The sequence below is a fragment of the Procambarus clarkii genome, chromosome 54 (genome assembly GCF_040958095.1).
Source record: "Procambarus clarkii isolate CNS0578487 chromosome 54, FALCON_Pclarkii_2.0, whole genome shotgun sequence".
Taxonomy (NCBI): domain Eukaryota; kingdom Metazoa; phylum Arthropoda; class Malacostraca; order Decapoda; family Cambaridae; genus Procambarus; species Procambarus clarkii.
This window is the reverse complement of record NC_091203.1, coordinates 23,643,131-23,661,856: the sequence shown is the minus strand read 5'-3', so window position 1 is coordinate 23,661,856 and position 18,726 is coordinate 23,643,131. Positions and strand designations below refer to the sequence as shown.

Below are 18,726 nucleotides of genomic sequence, written 5' to 3'. Positions count from 1 at the left end.
TAAATATGACCGAAAAAGTAAGATTAATAATTCTAACACGAATTTTCTCAATCTTTCGTACATTTCTTTTCACTGTTGGAGGTAAATCAAAAAGCAATTCTCCAAAATTCATTTTTATTTATTATTTATTCATTATTAAATAAAATTCATTATTAAATAAAAATAAATAAAAATTAATTTTGGAGAATTGATTTTTGATTTACCTCCAACAGTGAAAAGAAATGTACGAAAGATTGAGAAAATTCGTGTTAGAATTATTAATCTTACTTTTTCGGTCATATTTAATAATATATGTCTACAGGAAAGACTGCTACCAAAATATACTAATATATATATATATATATATATATATATATATATATATATATATATATATATATATATATATATATATATATATATATATATCAGCCTATATACCGCCAACCGCTCGTTATATAACCCAAATGGTTCCGTTATAACCTGCTACTAATGGCCACTGACGCAGCCCACTCAGCCACGTCAGTAATAGTGGGGTACAGTCGCTTTTTTTCAAGTTTTTCTCTGAATGCTCTATATTTTCTTCTCCGAGGCTATGGGTCCCTACACTCCCAACACCTGAGATAATACCGGGCCACTCCTCGCTACTCAGTAGACGAGTTCAACACCCACACACACACACAGGTGTTTAAGTAACACCCACACACACACACAGGTGTTTAAGTAACACCCACACACACACACAGGTGTTTAAGTAACACCCACACACACACACAGGTGTTTAAGTAACACCAGCGCGTCCTTACCCGCGGCTGGAGTTCAATAAGTATCAACACCCGCTCCAGACACCCGCACTAGACACCCGCTCCAGACACCCGCTCCAGACACCCGCTCCAGACACCCGCTCCAGACACCCGCACTAGACACCCGCTCCAGACACCCGCACTAGACACCCGCACAAACCTTCCTAGGTGTCAAGAGAAAAATATATGTAAAATATCTGCCGAGATAATAAGAATCACCTTCAGAGATGCTAATCAACTTTTGAACTGAGATAAGAATTAGATTCTAAGGCTTTTTGACAAATTTAAATTGAAACAAACTTCACAGAGGTTCACACAGGCAGCAGCTCAAGGTTCAACACAAGATGTTCATAATTGTTCACACACACACACATCACAACCACTGAACATATTACTGAACATTCTGGCTCAAAAGTTCATCATATTTCTCACTGTTCACAGGCAATGTTGTACCAAATGAGGCGGGCCCAAGGAGCCAGAGCTCAACCCTCGCAAGCACAACTAGGTGAGTGTATATAATCAAGTACATATAAAAGTATATATAGATAGACGTAAGTAATAATGAAGAGGCTATATACCAACTATATATATATATATATATATATATATATATATATATATATATATATATATATATATATATATATATATATATATATATATGCGAACAAGCCTGAATGGTCCCCAGGACAATATGCAACTGAAAACTCAAAAAAAAATTCCAGAAAATATATATATATATATATATATATATATATATATATATATATATATATATATATATATATATATATATATATATATATATATATATGTGTATATCACGAAAATAAACACGTGATTAAGAATGTGACAATGTCAGACCACGGAGGAAAAATGAAACAGGAAATTTCCTTAAGTACTTTCGTATATTAAATACATCTTCAGAAGGTCCTTCTGAAGATGTATTTAATATACGAAAGTACTTAAGGAAATTTCCTGTTTCATTTTTCCTCCGTGGTCTGACATTGTCATATATATATATATATATATATATATATATATATATATATATATATATATATATATATATATATATATATATGTATATATATATATATATATATATATATATATATATATATATATATATAGTGCCACGGTCAATTCCCCGGGTCTGAGTGTGCTAACATTAGAAGGTAGATAATCTCGTTATCTACCTTCTCCAGGTAGACAGTGAGCATCGAACTCGTTCCTGGAAACACAAATTAACTACAAGAGGTTCTCCCTCTCCGTAATGATATTAATACATAAACTCTCTTTCTCTCTCTGTGCCCTGAACTAGCTTCAGAGTTCAAATGAGAATCAGATTCAGACTTCAGATGAGAATTAAGTTCAGAGGTCAAATGAGAATTAGATTCAGATTTCAGGTCAGAATTAAGTTCAGAGATGAAATGAGAATCAAATTCAGACTTCAGATGAGAATTAAGTTCAGAGATCAAATGAGAATTAGATTCAGATTTCAGGTCAGAATTAAGTTCAGAGATGAAATGAGAATCAAATTCAGACTTCAGATGAGAATTGAGTTCAGAGATCAAATGAGAATCAAATTCAGACTTCAGATGAGAATTGAGTTCAGAGATCAAATAAAAATTAGATTCAGACTTCAGATGAGAATTGAGTTCAGAGATCAAATAAAAATTAGATTCAGACTTCAGATGAGAATGAAGTTCAGAGTTCAAATGATAATCAGATTCAGACTTCAGATGAGAATGAAGTTCAGAGATCAAATGAGAATCAGATTCAGACTTCAGATGAGAATTGAGTTCAGAGGTCCAATAAGAATCAGATTCAGACTTCAGGTCAGAATTAAGTTCAGAGATCAAATCAGAATCAGATTCAGACTTCAGATGAGAATTGAGTTCAGAGATCAAATGAGAATCAGATTCAGACTTCAGATGAGAATTGAGTTCAGAGATCAAATAAAAATTAGATTCAGACTTCAGATGAGAATTAAGTTCAGAGGTCCAATAAGAATTAGATTCAGACTTCAGATGAGAATTGAGTTCAGGAGATGAGAGTGCAATAAGTCCAGTGTGAAGGGAAGGTTTACACCAGCTCCAGAGGGTACAACATCATGTCCAGTTACTGCTCACTTTAAAGGAAATTTCGATTTAATGAGTTTCCAGGTTGAAAAGATTTTACCCCTAAAGTTACGTGGACCAGAGGTCACGCGGACCCCTGACCCAGGGACGTGAGGGAGGCCCTGAGGGTGAGAGGGTGAGAGGGTGAGGGGACCAGTGAGGTAAAAGGGGGTGGGAGAGAAGATTGGGAGGGAGAGGGAGATGTAATGATGATGGAGCGACAGAAGAAAAGTGCCGAGAGTAAAATCTTATATAGTTATTAACGTCTGTTGTGTTCCGAGTGCGTGTTGAACAGTCTCGGGCCTCTGATGTTGATAGTTCCCTCTTGAACACTGTGAGGGGTCGTCCAGTTATGTGTAGTGGAAGCGTGTTGAACAGTCTCGGGCCTCTGATGTTGATAGTTCTCTCTTGAACACTGTGAGGGGTCGGCCAGTTATGTCCCTTATGTGTAGTGGAAGCGTGTTGAACAGTCTCGGGCCTCTGATGTTGATAGTTCTCTCTTGAACACTGTGAGGGGTCGTCCAGTTATGTGTAGTGGAAGCGTGTTGAACAGTCTCGGGCCTCTGATGTTGATAGTTCTCTCTTGAACACTGTGAGAGGTCGGCCAGTTATACCCCTTATGTGTAGTGGAAGCGTGTTGAACAGTCTCGGGCCTCTGATGTTGATAGTTCTCTCTTGAACACTGTGAGGGGTCTGCCAGTTATGTCCCTTATGTGTAGTGGAAGCGTGTTGAACAGTCTCGGGCCTCTGATGTTGATAGTTCTCTCTTGAACACTGTGAGGGGTCTGCCAGTTATGTCCCTTATGTGTAGTGGAAGCGTGTTGAACAGTCTCGGGCCTCTGATGTTGATAGTTCTCTCTTGAACACTGTGAGGGGTCTGCCAGTTATGTCCCTTATGTGTAGTGGAAGCGTGTTGAACAGTCTCGGGCCTCTGATGTTGATAGTTCTCTCTTGAACACTGTGAGGGGTCGGCCAGTTATGTCCCTTATGTGTAGTGGAAGCGTGTTGAACAGTCTCGGGCCTCTGATGTTGATAGTTCTCTCTTGAACACTGTGAGGGGTCGGCCAGTTATGTCCCTTATGTGTAGTGGAAGCGTGTTGAACAGTCTCGGGCCTCTGATGTTGATAGTTCTCTCTTGAACACTGTGAGGGGTCAGCCAGTTATGTCCCTTATGTGTAGTGGAAGTGTGTTGAACAGTCTCGGGCCTCTGATGTTGATAGTTCTCTCTTGAACACTGTGAGGGGTCGGCCAGTTATGTCCCTTATGTGTAGTGGAAGCGTGTTGAACAGTCTCGGGCCTCTGATGTTGATAGTTCTCTCTTGAACACTGTGAGGGGTCGGCCAGTTATGTCCCTTATGTGTAGTGGAAGCGTGTTGAACAGTCTCGGGCCTCTGATGTTGATAGTTCTCTCTTGAACACTGTGAGGGGTCGGCCAGTTATGTCCCTTATGTGTAGTGGAAGCGTGTTGAACAGTCTCGGACCTCTGATGTTGATAGTTCTCTCCTGAACAGTTTAGTTTAGGACACTGACAGACACCATACAAGGTGTGGCCAGCAGTTTAGGACACTGACAGACACCATACAAGGTGTGGTCAACAGTTTAGGACACTGACAGACACCATACAAGGTGTGGTCAACAGTTTAGGACACTGACAGACACCATACAAGGTGCAGGCCAGCAGTTTAGGACACTGACAGACACCATACAAGGTGTGGCCAGCAGTTTAGGACACTGACAGCCACCATACAAGGTGTGGCCAGCAGTTTAGGACACTGACAGACACCATACAAGGTGTGGCCAGCAGTTTAGGACACTGACAGCCACCATACAAGGTGTGGCCAGCAGTTTAGGACACTGACAGCCACCATACAAGGAGCAGGCCAGCAGTTTAGGACACTGACAGACACCATACAAGGAGCAGGCCAGCAGTTTAGGACACTGACAGCCACCATACAAGGTGCAGGCCAGCAGTTTAGGACACTGACAGCCACCATACAAGGAGCAGGCCAGCAGTTTAGGACACTGACAGCCACCATACAAGGAGGAGGCCAGCAGTTTAGGACACTGACAGACACCATACAAGGAGGAGGCCAGCAGTTTAGGACACTGACAGACGCCATACAAGGAGCGGGCCAGCAGTTTAGGACACTGACAGACACCATACAAGGAGCGGGCCAGCAGTTTAGGACACTGACAGCCACCATACAAGGTGCAGGCCAGCAGTTTAGGACACTGACAGACGCCATACAAGGAGGAGGCCAGCAGTTTAGGACACTGACATCTGTCTGACAGTAAGGACCGGCCGTTGACAGCCACATACTCACGTCTTGTCAACATCAGCTATACTCAGCTGCTTTAATTGTGTAGGTAATTACAGCCACTTCACCTGTCATCTGTCGTCTCACAATTGTTCTCATTATAACTGGCTTATGGTGTGGGGTCACAGCCTCATTATCCTTGATGATGAGTCATGTGGTGGTGGTGGTTGGTGGTGGTGGTGGTTGTTGGTGGTGCCTGGTTGATACCTGGTTGATATCTGGTTGATATCTGGTTGATACCTGGTTGATATCTGGTTGATGGGGTTTCAGGTTGATGGTGGTTCAGGTAGACTAACTGCTGGTCCAGGTAGACTAACTGCTGGTCCAGGTAGACTAACTGCTGGTCCTGGTAGACTAACTGATGGTCCAGGTAGACTAACTGCTGGTCCAGGTAGACTAACTGCTGGTCCAGGTAGACTAACTGCTGGTCCAGGTAGACTAACTGCTGGTCCAGGTAGACTAACTGCTGGTCCAGGTAGACTAACTGGTGGTCCAGGTAGACCAACCTAAGTAAGGTACTAACTCTTAATACAACTTGGGCTGGACGGTAGAGCGACGGTCTCGCTTCATGCAGGTCGGCGTTCAATCCCCGACCATCCACAAGTCGTTGAACACCATTCCTTTCCCTCCGTCCCATCCCAAATCCTCATATCCTGACCCCTTCCCAGTGCTATATAGTCGTAATGGCTTCCCGCTTTCCCCTAATAATTGCCTGATTTTGATAATTACTGACTTAGATGCTAACTGCTTTACACCCATTGTTAATGGGAAGGGAACTGTAGCTTCAACTACTGGTTGATGGGTAACCACTGAGTTGAGAATAGCTTGAGCGACCTCATCCATTTTGTGTGAATTTATACCTCAATAAATCTATTTCATAAGAAGATAAGAAGATAAGAACAAAGGTAACTGCAGAAGGCCTATTGGCCCATACGAGGCAGCTCCTATTCTATAACCACCCAATCCCACTCATATACTTGTCCAACCCGCGCTTGAAACAATCGAGGGACCCCACCTCCACCACGTTACGCGGCAATTGGTTCCACAAATCAACAACCCTGTTACTGAACCAGTATTTACCCAAGTCTTTCCTAAATCTAAACTTATCCAATTTATACCCATTGTTTCGTGTTCTGTCTTGTGTTGATATTTTTAATACCCTATTAATTTCAATTTCCCCGCTTCTAAATTTGCTGGTTTAAGATTTCCCTCTAACTACCAAATAGAAGAAATAGAACAGCGAACACACTAAACCTTATTTTCACATATAACTTTTAATAAACCAGTAAGATAACTATTACAACTACCTCCTACTCAGATCACCCCAGCACAAGATAAGAAGATAAGAACAAAGGTTATTAGGTTACGCAAGCAGCCTAATTGCTGGTCAGACAAGCACGGGTAACTGACTAGGGGGCCAGATTCACGAAGCAGTTACGCAAGCACTTACGAGTCTGGGGCCAGATTCACGAAGCAGTTACGAACCTGGGGCCAGATTCACGAAGTAGTTACGCAAGCACTTACGAACCTGGGGCCAGATTTACGAAGCAGTTACGCCAGCACTTACGAACCTGGGGCCAGATTCACGAACATATATATCCCCCCCCACACACACACCCACACCCACACCCACCCACACACACACACACACCCACACACCCCCCCACCCACACACACACCCACACCCACACACCCACACACACACACACACACACCCACACCCACACACACACACCCACACACACACACACACACACACACACACACACACACACACCCACACACACACCCACACACACACGCACACCCACACACACACACACACACACCCCCCCACACACACACACACACCCCCCCACCCACACACACACACACACACACACCCACACCCACACACACACACCCACACACACCCACACACACCCCCCCCCCACACACACACACACACACACACCCACACCCACACACACACACACACGCACACCCACACACACACACACACACACCCCCCCACACACACACACACACACCCACACCCACACACACACACACACGCACACCCACACACACACACACACACACACCCCCCCACACACACACACACACCCACACACAGTCAGCTAACAACGATCATTAGAGCCGAGTGAATGACACCATCTGGACCAGTGTTTTCATCGCTAGTCATTCATTAATCTCTTGTTTTGCTCTCGTCAATATCGTAGTCGGATGTGTGTGTTGGTTTTCGGTCTTGTGCTGGGGTTGAGGTTACATGGTTTCCTCTCCCTCTGTCGCTCTTGCCTGCTATCTATCTCTCTTGCCTGTCTCTCTTTCCCCAAGATCTGTCTCTCTTCACTAAGATCTGTCTCTTTTTCCCCAAGATCTGTCTCTCTTGGGGGTAAGGCTTTTCAAGGAGCCTTTTGCTGTTGGTCCCAGTGGTCGCTTCGGTGATTAAGACTGATGGTTGATCTTTCCTCCTTGGCTGTCTTCTGTTTTTCCTGACACTACTGAGCCACAGACCTGCATGTCTGGAGGGTGGGGTACTATCACGGGGAAGCACCAAGCCATTACGACTATATAGCACTGGGAAGGGGTCAGGATTTGGGATGGGACGGGGGGAAAGAATGGTGCTCAATCACTTGTTGGGACAGTTGGGGATTGAACGCCGACCTGCATGAAGTGAGACCGTCGCTCTACCGTCCAGCCCAAGTGGTTGGTGAGGTGAGATTGAGTGTAATTTGGGGTCATGGGCTATTTATAACAACATAAAAGTGAAGATAAATGCAGAAGGCCTATTGGCCCATTCCAGGCAGCCCCTATTTATAACCACCCAATCCCACTCATATACATGTCTAACCTACGCTTGAAACAATCAAGGGATCCTAGTTTTATTATGTTGCGCGATAATTGGTTCCACAAATCAACAACCCTGTTACCGAACCAGTATTTACCCAAGTCTTTCCTAAATCTAAACTTATCCAATTTATACCCATTGTTTCGTGTTCTGTCTTGTGTTGATACTTATAATACCCTATTAATATCCCCTTTGTTATGTCCATTCACCCACTTGTAAACCTCTATCATGTCACCCCTAACTCTTTGCCTTTCCAGTGAATGCAACTTAAGCTTTGTTAATCTTTCTTCATATGAAAGATTTCTAATTTGGGGAATTAACTTAGTCATCCTACGCTGGACACGTTCAAGTGAATTAATATCCATTCTATAATATGGCGACCAAAACTGAACTCCATAATCTAAATGGGGCCTAACTAGAGCAAGATATAGCTTAAGAACCACACCAGGTGTCTTGTTACTAACGCTTCGATTAATTAATCCCAGTGTCCTATTCGCCTTATTACGAACATTCATGCATTGTTTTTTGAGTTTTAAATTCTTACTAATCATAACTCCCAGATCCCTTTCGCAATCCGACTTCACAATCTCAACACCATCTAGCTCGTATCTTGTAACTCTATCATCATTACCTAACCTCAGAACTTTACATTTATCAGCATTAAACTACATCTGCCAATCCTTTGACCATTTCAAAACCATATCTAGATCGTCTTGAAGTGGCAAGATGCTTCTACTTGTAAGAAACGAGAATCTATCTGTATAATAATAAAGCCACGACCAAGAGATTGATTGATTGATAAAGATTAAGCCACCCAAGAGGTGGCACGGGCATGAATAACCCGTAAGTGGTACAATTTTTTTTTCTCTCAGTATCGACCAAGAGCTTTATTACAGCTTAATAAAGCTGGGAGACAGCTTAAGACCCCAGGGAGCACCTCCCCCCCCCTTCCCCCACACCTCCGTATTTGGGGGGGTCATTAGCGCCGCCCTAAAGATCTTATTAGGGTAATTAACACGTGGGTTCCAGTCTAAATGGTTGTTTCGTCGTTATCGTCTTGAACCACCTGGTTTGGGGGTCACCCTGGGGTCACCCTGCGGTCAGGGAGGACTTTGAGGTTATATTGAGATGATTTCGGGGCTTAGCGTCCCCGCGGCCCGGTCCTCGACCAGGCCTCTACCCCCCAGGAAGCAGCCCGTAGCAGCTGGCTAACTCCCAGGTACCTATTTTACTGCTAGGTTAACAGGGGGGAATCAGGGTGAAAGAAACTCTGCCCATTTGTTTTCGCCTCCACCGGGGATCGAACCCTGAACTATTGGACTACGAATACCGAGCGCTGTCCACCCAGCCGCCAGGACCCTAGTAACAGTAATGGGTCTTAAAATAATTCAGAGCAAATCATTAACGTTGACCAATACTTAATTTAGGTCGGCCGAGCGGACAGCACGCTGGACTCGTGATCCTGTGGTCCTGGGTTCGATCCCAGGCGCTGGCGAGAAACAATGGGCAGAGTTTCTTTCACCCTATGCCCCTGTTCACCTAGCAGTAAAATAGGTACCTGGGTGTTAGTCAGCTGTCACGGGCTGCTTCCTGGGGGGTGGAGGCCTGGTCGAGGACCGGGCCGCGGGGACACTAAAGCCCCGAAATCATCTACATAAGAACATAAGAACATAAGAACAAAGGTAACTGCAGAAGGCCTATTGGCCCATACGAGGCAGCTCCTATTCTATAACCACCCAATCCCACTCATATACTTGTCCAACCCGTGCTTGAAACAATCGAGGGACCCCACCTCCACAATGTTACGCGGCAATTGGTTCCACAAATCAACAACCCTGTTACTGAACCAGTATTTACCCAAGTCTTTCCTAAATCTAAACTTATCCAATTTATATCCATTGTTTCGTGTTCTGTCCTGTGTTGATACTTTTAATACCCTATTAATATCCCCCCGGTTATGTCCATTCATCCACTTGTAAACCTCTATCATGTCACCCCTAACTCTTCGCCTTTCCAGTGAATGCAACTTAAGCTTTGTTAATCTTTCTTCATATGAAAGATTTCTAATTTGGGGAATTAACTTAGTCATCCTACGCTGGACACGTTCAAGTGAATTTATATCCATTCTATAATATGGCGACCAAAACTGAACTGCATAATCTAAATGGGGCCTAACTAGAGCAAGATATAGCTTGAGAACCACACCAGGTGTCTTGTTACTAACGCTGCGATTAATAAATCCAAGTGTCCGATTTGCCTTATTACGAACATTTATGCATTGATCCTTTTGTTTTAAATTCTTACTAATCATAACTCCCAGATCCCTTTCGCAATCCGACTTCGCAATCACAACACCATCTAAGAACATAACATAAGAACAAAGGTAACTGCAGAAGGCCTATTGGCCCATACGAGGCAGCTCCTATTCTATAACCACCCAATCCCACTCATATACTTGTCCAACCCGTGCTTGAAACAATCGAGGGACCCCACCTCCACAATGTTACGCGGCAATTGGTTCCACAAATCAACAACCCTGTTACTGAACCAGTATTTACCCAAGTCTTTCCTAAATCTAAACTTATCCAATTTATATCCATTGTTTCGTGTTCTGTCCTGTGTTGATACTTTTAATACCCTATTAATATCCCCCCGGTTATGTCCATTCATCCACTTGTAAACCTCTATCATGTCACCCCTAACTCTTCGCCTTTCCAGTGAATGCAACTTAAGCTTTGTTAATCTTTCTTCATATGAAAGATTTCTAATTTGGGGAATTAACTTAGTCATCCTACGCTGGACACGTTCAAGTGAATTTATATCCATTCTATAATATGGCGACCAAAACTGAACTGCATAATCTAAATGGGGCCTAACTAGAGCAAGATATAGCTTGAGAACCACACCAGGTGTCTTGTTACTAACGCTGCGATTAATAAATCCAAGTGTCCGATTTGCCTTATTACGAACATTTATGCATTGATCCTTTTGTTTTAAATTCTTACTAATCATAACTCCCAGATCCCTTTCGCAATCCGACTTCGCAATCACAACACCATCTAGCTCGTATCTTGTAACTCTATCATCATTACCTAACCTCAGAACTTTACATTTATCAGCATTAAACTGCATCTGCCAATCCTTTGACCATTTCAAAACCCTATCTAGATCAACTTGAAGTGATAGTGAGTCCTCCTCCGAATTAATTTCCCTACCGATTTTCGTATCATCGGCAAATTTGCAAATGTTGCTACTCAAACCTGAATCTAAATCATTTATATATATTATAAACAACAGAGGTCCCAGGACAGAGCCTTGAGGCACTCCACTTACAACATTTTCCCACTCTGACTTGATTCCATTTATACTAACTCTCTGTTTCCTTTGGTATAGCCATGCCCTAATCCAGCTTAATATAGCACCCCCAATACCATGAGACTCTATTTTTTTAATCAGTCTTTCATGTGGCACTGTATCAAAAGCTTTGCTAAAGTCAAGGTAAACAACATCGCAATCCTTACCACTATCAACTGCCTCAACAATGCTAGAATAAAAAGATAACAAATTTGTTAAACATGAACGGCCATTTATAAAACCATGTTGCGACTCAATTATTAATTTATGTTTTTCAAGATGAAGACGAATTTTCTTTGCTATTATAGATTCGAGTAACTTTCCCACAATAGACGTTAGGCTAATTGGTCGATAGTTAGACGCAAGTGATCTATCTCCTTTCTTAAAAACTGGTATCACATTAGCAACTTTCCAAAACTCTGGCACTCTGCCTGACTCTATTGATTTATTAAATATGGTAGACAGTGGCTCGGAAAGCTCCTCTTTGCATTCTTTAAGCACCCTGGCAAACACTTCATCCGGCCCTGGGGATTTGTTTGGTTTGAGTTTTACTATTTGTTTAAGAACATCCTCCCTGGTAACTGCTAAACTCGTCAACCTGTCCTCGTCCCCACCCACATAGACTTGTTCGGCTGAAGGCATATTGTTAAGTTCCTCTTTAGTAAATACAGATACAAAATATTTATTAAAAATACTACTCATCTCTTCATCACTATCTGTTATTTGACCTGTCTCAGTTTTTAATGGACCTATCCTTTCCCTAGTCTTAGTACGATATAACTGAAAAAACCCTTTAGGATTTGTCTTTGCTTGCCCTGCTATGCGAACTTCATAGTTTCTTTTTGCTTTCCTTATCTCTTTTTTAACATTTCTAACCAGTTGTACGAATTCCTGTTCTAAAGTGACCTCCCCATTTTTAATCCTTTTGTACCAAGCTCTCTTTTTACCTATAAGGTTCTTCAAATTCTTTGTTATCCACTTTGGGTCATTAGTATACGATCTATTCAATTTGTATGGTATACTACGTTCCTGTGCTTTGTTTAGAATATTCTTAAATAAGTTATATATTGAATCCACATCGAAATCCCCATTTAAGTCACCTATCGCTGGGTTCATGTCTCGCTCCAAGACCGGCCCACACCCCATACCCAAGCCTTTCCAATCAATTTGACCCAAAAAAATTCTTAGGCTATTAAAATCAGCTTTTCGAAAATCTGGCACTTTAACAGAATTTTCTCCTACTGGTCTATTCCATTCTATGCTAAATCTGATTTCTTTGTGATCACTGCTCCCTAGCTCACTCCCTATTTCGATGTCATTAATTTGCGTTTCCCTGTTAGTTAACACTAAATCTAAAATATTATTTTCCCGTGTTGGTTCCTTAATGTGTTGCGTAAGAAAGCAATCGTCAATTAATTCTAGAAAATCTTCTGCTTCACTATTCCCTGTTTTGTTCAACCAGTTTATTCCGCTAAAATTAAAGTCACCCATGACATAAATACTGTTAGATCTAGATGCTCTAGATATTTCATCCCATAGATGCTTTGCTTCCATTCTGTCTAAATTTGGTGGCCTATATATTACTCCTATTATAATATTATTAGCTTTTTCGTTTAATTCAATCCAAATAGTTTCTGTGTGTGGCTCTGTTTTGATTCCCTCTTTGAGACTACATTTCAAATTGTCCCTAACATATATGGCTACTCCACCTCCTCGTCTAATATATCTATCTGTGTGAAATAGTTTAAATCCATATATTTGATATTCAGCTAATAGTTCTCTATTTTCTACATTCATCCACGTTTCGGTAAGTGCAATAATATCTATTTTTTCTGTGCAGACAAGAGCATTTAATTCGTTAATTTTATTTCTTAGACTTCTACTGTTAGTGTAATATACCCTAAGTGAATTGTTATTTTGCGGACCTTCTCTTTCCCTGATCGTTTTGCCAATTCCTTTCTCCCACAAACACATACTTTTATTACCTCCTTCCTCCAAATCAATTCCCATACCTCTATCTACTAACAGTTTAAACCCAAACAAACACCTCTAACCACTTCTTCTAGCGAGTTCGCAACAGCAACAACCCCAGCTCTCGATAGATGCACCCCATCACGAGCATACATTTCATTTCTTCCATAGAAGTGTTCCCAGTTGTCTATGAAAGATATTGCATTTGATTTGCAATATCTTTCCAGCCGGCAATTGACACCAAGTGTCCTCGATATCCATTCATTTCCCACTCCCTTTCTTGGAAGAATGCCACATATGATCGGGATTCCTCCCTTGCTCCTAACTAACTCTATGGCTGTTTTATACCTCTGAATCAGTTCCTCACTCCTGACTCGACCAACATCATTTCCTCCCACGCTAATGCAAATAATGGGATTGTTCCCATTACCAGCCATAATATCATTCATGTTGTTTATAATATCACCAATGCCAGCTCCGGGATAGCAAACCCTTAACCTGTTCCCCCTATCTCTAGCACAAAACGTTCTATCCAAATACCTTATCTGGGAATCTCCCACAACTAATGTTTGCTTAGGTACTTCCTTTACTTTCTGAGGGGCCTGCGCTTCCTTTCTCTTCGTTGCTTTCCCTTTTGCGCGATCCACAGTCTCTCCACAGCACTCGTCCTCCAAAACGTCAAATGAATTTGAAGTTGCTATGGCGTTTGAAGGCGGCTTTATCAAAGTCTTCTTAAGGCCCCTGTCTTTCGCAACTCTCCAAGACGAGGTCCCTTTACCGCTGGTCTCCTCCTTCGTTACTTCTCGTTGTTCTTTAAGCTGACGCACCTCCTCCCGCAGAGAGTCCAACTCTGTCCTCAGGGCTCCCACTAGAGTCACCAGGTCCTTCACTACAACTTCCATATTGCTATGATAATATAACAACAACACATCTCAAGATAACCTCTCAAGATCACACGTCTCTCAGACTTTGTAACTTACAGGAGTACAGCGACCTCGTTACTGTGAACCCTGGTGACCAAACACCAATAGTTACGACAGGTGGAGGTCACCTTGAGGTGCTTCCGGGGCTTAGTGTCCCCGCGGCCCGGTTGTCGACCAGGCCTCCTGGTTGCTGGACTGATCAACCAGGCTGTTAGACGCGGCTGCTCGCAGCCTGACGTATGAGTCACAGCCTGGTTGATCAGGTATGGAGGTTAAAGGTTACAGTATGAACGATGGTCATTAGCGAGTATAGATAGTTAACGGTCGGTTACATAGGCGGCCGGGTAGGTTACAGACCCCGGGACCGTTACAGGACAACCATCTGTAACAACGCCTCTGTAACTACCCCCTGTAACAACCCTTCTGTAATTACCGTACCCCTCCTGTGACAACCTGTAACAACTCCTTATAATTACCTTCTTATAACACCCTCCTGTAAGACCTCACTGTAACAGCCCCTGTAATACCCCCCCCCCTCCCTTGTAACTGTAAATACATCAGAGCTGTATTAGGGATCCTTAATGATCTAATGCCCCAGCCGTGTATGGAAGTATGCCTTCTGTATGGCCAGGAAAGGGAAGTATGCCTTCTGTATAAAAGAATTAAGATCGTATGCCTACTGTATGGAAGAATTAAGATCGTATGCCTACTGTATGGAAGAATTAAGATCGTATGCCTACTGTATGGAAGAATTAAGATCGTATGCCTACTGTATGGAAGAATTAAGATCGTATGCCTACTGTATGGAAGAATTAAGATCGTATGCCTACTGTATGGAAGAATTAAGATCGTATGCCTACTGTATGGAAGAATTAAGATCGTATGCCTACTGTATGGAAGAATTAAGATCGTATGCCTACTGTATGGAGATAGAAAAAACGTATGCCTACTGTATTGCAGTAGTAACAGCGTATGCCTACTGTATTGCAGTAGTAACAACGTATGCCTACTGTATTGCAGTAGTAACAACGTATGCCTACTGTATTGCAGTAGTAACAGCGTATGCCTACTGTATTGCAGTAGTAACAACGTATGCCTACTGTATTGCAGTAGTAACAGCGTATGCCTACTGTATTGCAGTAGTAACAACGTATGCCTACTGTATTGCAGTAGTAACAGCGTATGCCTACTGTATTGCAGTAGTAACAGCGTATGCCTACTGTATTGCAGTAGTAACAACGTATGCCTACTGTATTGCAGTAGCAACAACGTATGCCTACTGTATTGCAGTAGTAACAACGTATGCCTACTGTATGGCAACATAATGTATGCCGCCTGCGCGGATACATAACAGTATTTGAATCGTGTCCAAATTCCGCGCCAAAATTTGAAAATAAATTTAAATTTAAAAATTTAAACGCAGGTGAGACCGTTAAAAACCCGCCCGTCCAGAACTTTCCACTTACATGAGGCTATTGTTAACTAAACCGCTTGTTCCATATTACAATACACATATATACATACGCTTGTATATTACAATACACATATATACATACGCTTGTATATTACAATACACATATATACATACGCTTGTATATCACAATACACATATATACATACGCTTGTATATTACAATACACATATATACATACGCTTGTATATTACAATACACATATATACATACGGTTGTTTCGTGTTTGTCAATTGCATCGTTGGACACTTCGGCGGCTCCGACTGTTTCAGGTGATTCTCTGGTTTGAGATTTGAAAATGTTTGAATTTCCTTTATAACGACATTAGCGGTTGCTGATGAGATTTTTGGCTCATATGAATACATGTTTATGTATGGAAAAGGGAAATGATGAGTAAGAGATGGGTAATAAGATGAATAATACGATGAATAAGATAAATAAGATGTGTAATACGATAAATACGATGAGTAATACGATAAATAAGATGAGTAATAAGGTAAATAAGATGAGTAATGCAATAAATAAGATGAGTAATACGATAAATAAGATGAGTAATACGATAAATAAGATGAGTAATAAGATAAATGAGTAATAAGATAAATAAGATGAAAAAGATGAGTAATAAGATAAATAAGATGAGTAATAAGATAAATAATATGAGTAATAAGATAAATAATATGAGTAATACGATAAATAAGATGAGTAAAAAGATAAATAAGATGAGTAATAAGATAAATAATATGAGTAATAAGATAAATAATATGAGTAATACGATAAATAAGATGAGTAAAAAGATAAATAAGACGAGTAATAAGATAAATAAGATGAGTAAAAAGATAAATAAGACGAGTAATAAGATAAATAAGATGAGTAATACGATAAATAAGATGAGTAAGAAACAAACCGCTTATTTCCACCCACCAAATAAGCGAGTTATAAACTACTTTTGTCAACATTAATTACCAGAAACAACTGCCCGATTTTCAGGTTAAAAAAAAAGATTAAATTCATAAAAAGTTGTTAAAGATTCGTTACCTGGAACAAAGTTCAAAGCAGCACGGTCTATGGTGATCCCGTAATACGCATAAAACGATTATATTCGTTGAATATATTGAGACAAACTCTCCACACTTTGTACAATGTTTACCACCCTAAACTCCCGCCAGGATGGTGCTTGCTAACGATCACTGGGGAGCAATTAGCTCCCCGAGGTCGTAAACTCCAGCACTAAATGGTCGTAGCTGTCAGGCTTCTTACCAGTCATATCCAGTACCAATAACCAAGGGGCCAGATTCACGAAGTAGTTACGCAAGCACTTACGTACCTGGGGACAGATTCACGAAGCAGTTACGCAAGCACTTACGAACCTGGGGGACATATTCACGAAGTAGTTACGCAAGCACTTACGAACCTGGGGCCAGATTGATGAGGCAGTTACGCAAGCACTTACGAACCTGGGGCCAGATTGACGAGGTAGTTACGCAAGCACTTACGAACCTGGGGCCAGATTGACGAAGCAGTTACGCAAGCACTTACGAACCTGGGGCCAGATTCACGAAGCAGTTACGCAAGCACCTACGAACCTGTCCATCTTTTCTCAATCTTTGGCGGCTTTGTTTACAATTATTAAACAGTTAATGAGCTCCGAAGCACCAGGAGGCTGTTTATAACAATAACAACAGTTGATTGGCAAGTTTTCATGCTTGTAAACTGTTTAATAAATGTAACCAAAGCCGTCAAAGATTGAGGAAAGATGTACACGTTCGTAAGTGCTTGCGTAACTGCTTCGTGAATCTGGCCCCAGGTTCGTAAGTACTTGCGTAACTGCTTCGTGAATCTGGCCCCAGGTTCGTAAGTACTTGCGTAACTGCTTCGTGAATCTGGCCCCAGGTTCGTAAGTGCTTGCATAACGGCTTCGTGAATCTGGCCCAAGGTTCGTAAGTGCTTGCGTAACTGCTTCGTGAATCTGTCCCCAGGTTCGTAAGTGCTTGCGTAACTGCTTCGTGAATCTGTCCCCAGGTTTGTAAGTGCTTACGTAACGGCTTCGTGAATCTGGCCCCAGGATCATAAAATGCTCAAGAGGCCGCTGTCTTGAGAAGAGGCGCAGTTGAAGGGTTTTGTATCTCTTAGCGTGGGTCTATCTCCTATTAAGTCGATTATCTCCTCCCTTGACTTAAGACAGCGTCTGGGATGCTCTCGGACGTAGGTTCGAATCCTCGTCACGGCCCTTGTGGATTTGTTCCTTTGTTAAGTGTCTGGGAACTACAATATTACCCTTGCCACCTTTGTGTCTAATGTCTTCGTTAAATAAATGACTAGTGTAAGTACTGGGTAGAAGTGGATGTGGTTAAGTACTGAGGGAACAAGCGAGGTATTGTTAAACTTCTGAGAACACATAGTACATTAGATATCTTGGACAGATCAACTGTTTCAACCACACTTGCCTTAAACGGTGAGGTCTCCAGGCGTCTCCTGGGGTCTTGGCCTCCTCTGCCTTGGCCTCCTGGGGTCTTGGCTTCCTGGTTTTACATGGAGAACGGTGAGGTCTCCAGGCGTCTCCTGGGGTCTTGGCCTCCTCTGCCTTGGCCTCCTGCTGCCTTGGCCTCCTGGTTTTACATGGAGAACGGTGAGGTCTCCAGGCGTCTCCTGGGGTCTTGGCCTCCTCTGCCTTGGCCTCCTGCTGCCTTGGCTTCCTGGTTTTACATGGAGAACGGTGAGGTCTCCAGGCCGTAATTCTTGGCCTCCTAGACTCACACAGCGGATAGTGTGGTCTCCTACTGCACTTGGCCTCCTAGTGAACTACAATCAACATTTTCCACACGACTGTAAATTGCTCAAACATTATTATCGGCGGCTCCTATATTTTTCTCACTAATTTAAAACCTCTTTATCATTTTCTATTTAGACAATTCTATTTTATCACTTTAGACAAC

The 18,726-nt window shown here is 42.1% G+C and overlaps 1 protein-coding gene across 1 annotated transcript; it reads right to left on the bottom strand.

The window, feature by feature from the left end:
* Nucleotides 1-833: 833 nt before the first annotated feature.
* LOC123771336 (clumping factor B-like) lies at nt 834-6,066 on the bottom strand. The gene is made up of 3 exons (XM_069305321.1): nt 5,957-6,066; nt 2,104-2,879; nt 834-946 (listed from the first exon to the last, which is right to left on the bottom strand). Exons 1-3 carry the CDS (start codon nt 6,064-6,066, stop codon nt 834-836), a joined length of 999 nt encoding a protein of 332 aa, XP_069161422.1.
* Nucleotides 6,067-18,726: the final 12,660 nt, after the last annotated feature.

What these genes read in the sequence shown, in the direction of transcription:
- LOC123771336 (XM_069305321.1), bottom strand. Translation starts at nt 6,066, where the DNA reads ATGGATGAGGTCGCTCAAGCTATTCTCAACTCAGTGGTTACCCATCAA. An exon ending in GTAAAGCAGTTAGCATCTAA is followed by an intron (nt 2,880 to 5,956) that starts GTCAGTAATTAT and finishes TACCCTCTGGAG; the next exon opens with CTGGTGTAAACCTTCCCTTC. An exon ending in TCATTTGAACTCTGAAGCTA is followed by an intron (nt 947 to 2,103) that starts GTTCAGGGCACA and finishes CTTGACACCTAG; the next exon opens with GAAGGTTTGTGCGGGTGTCT.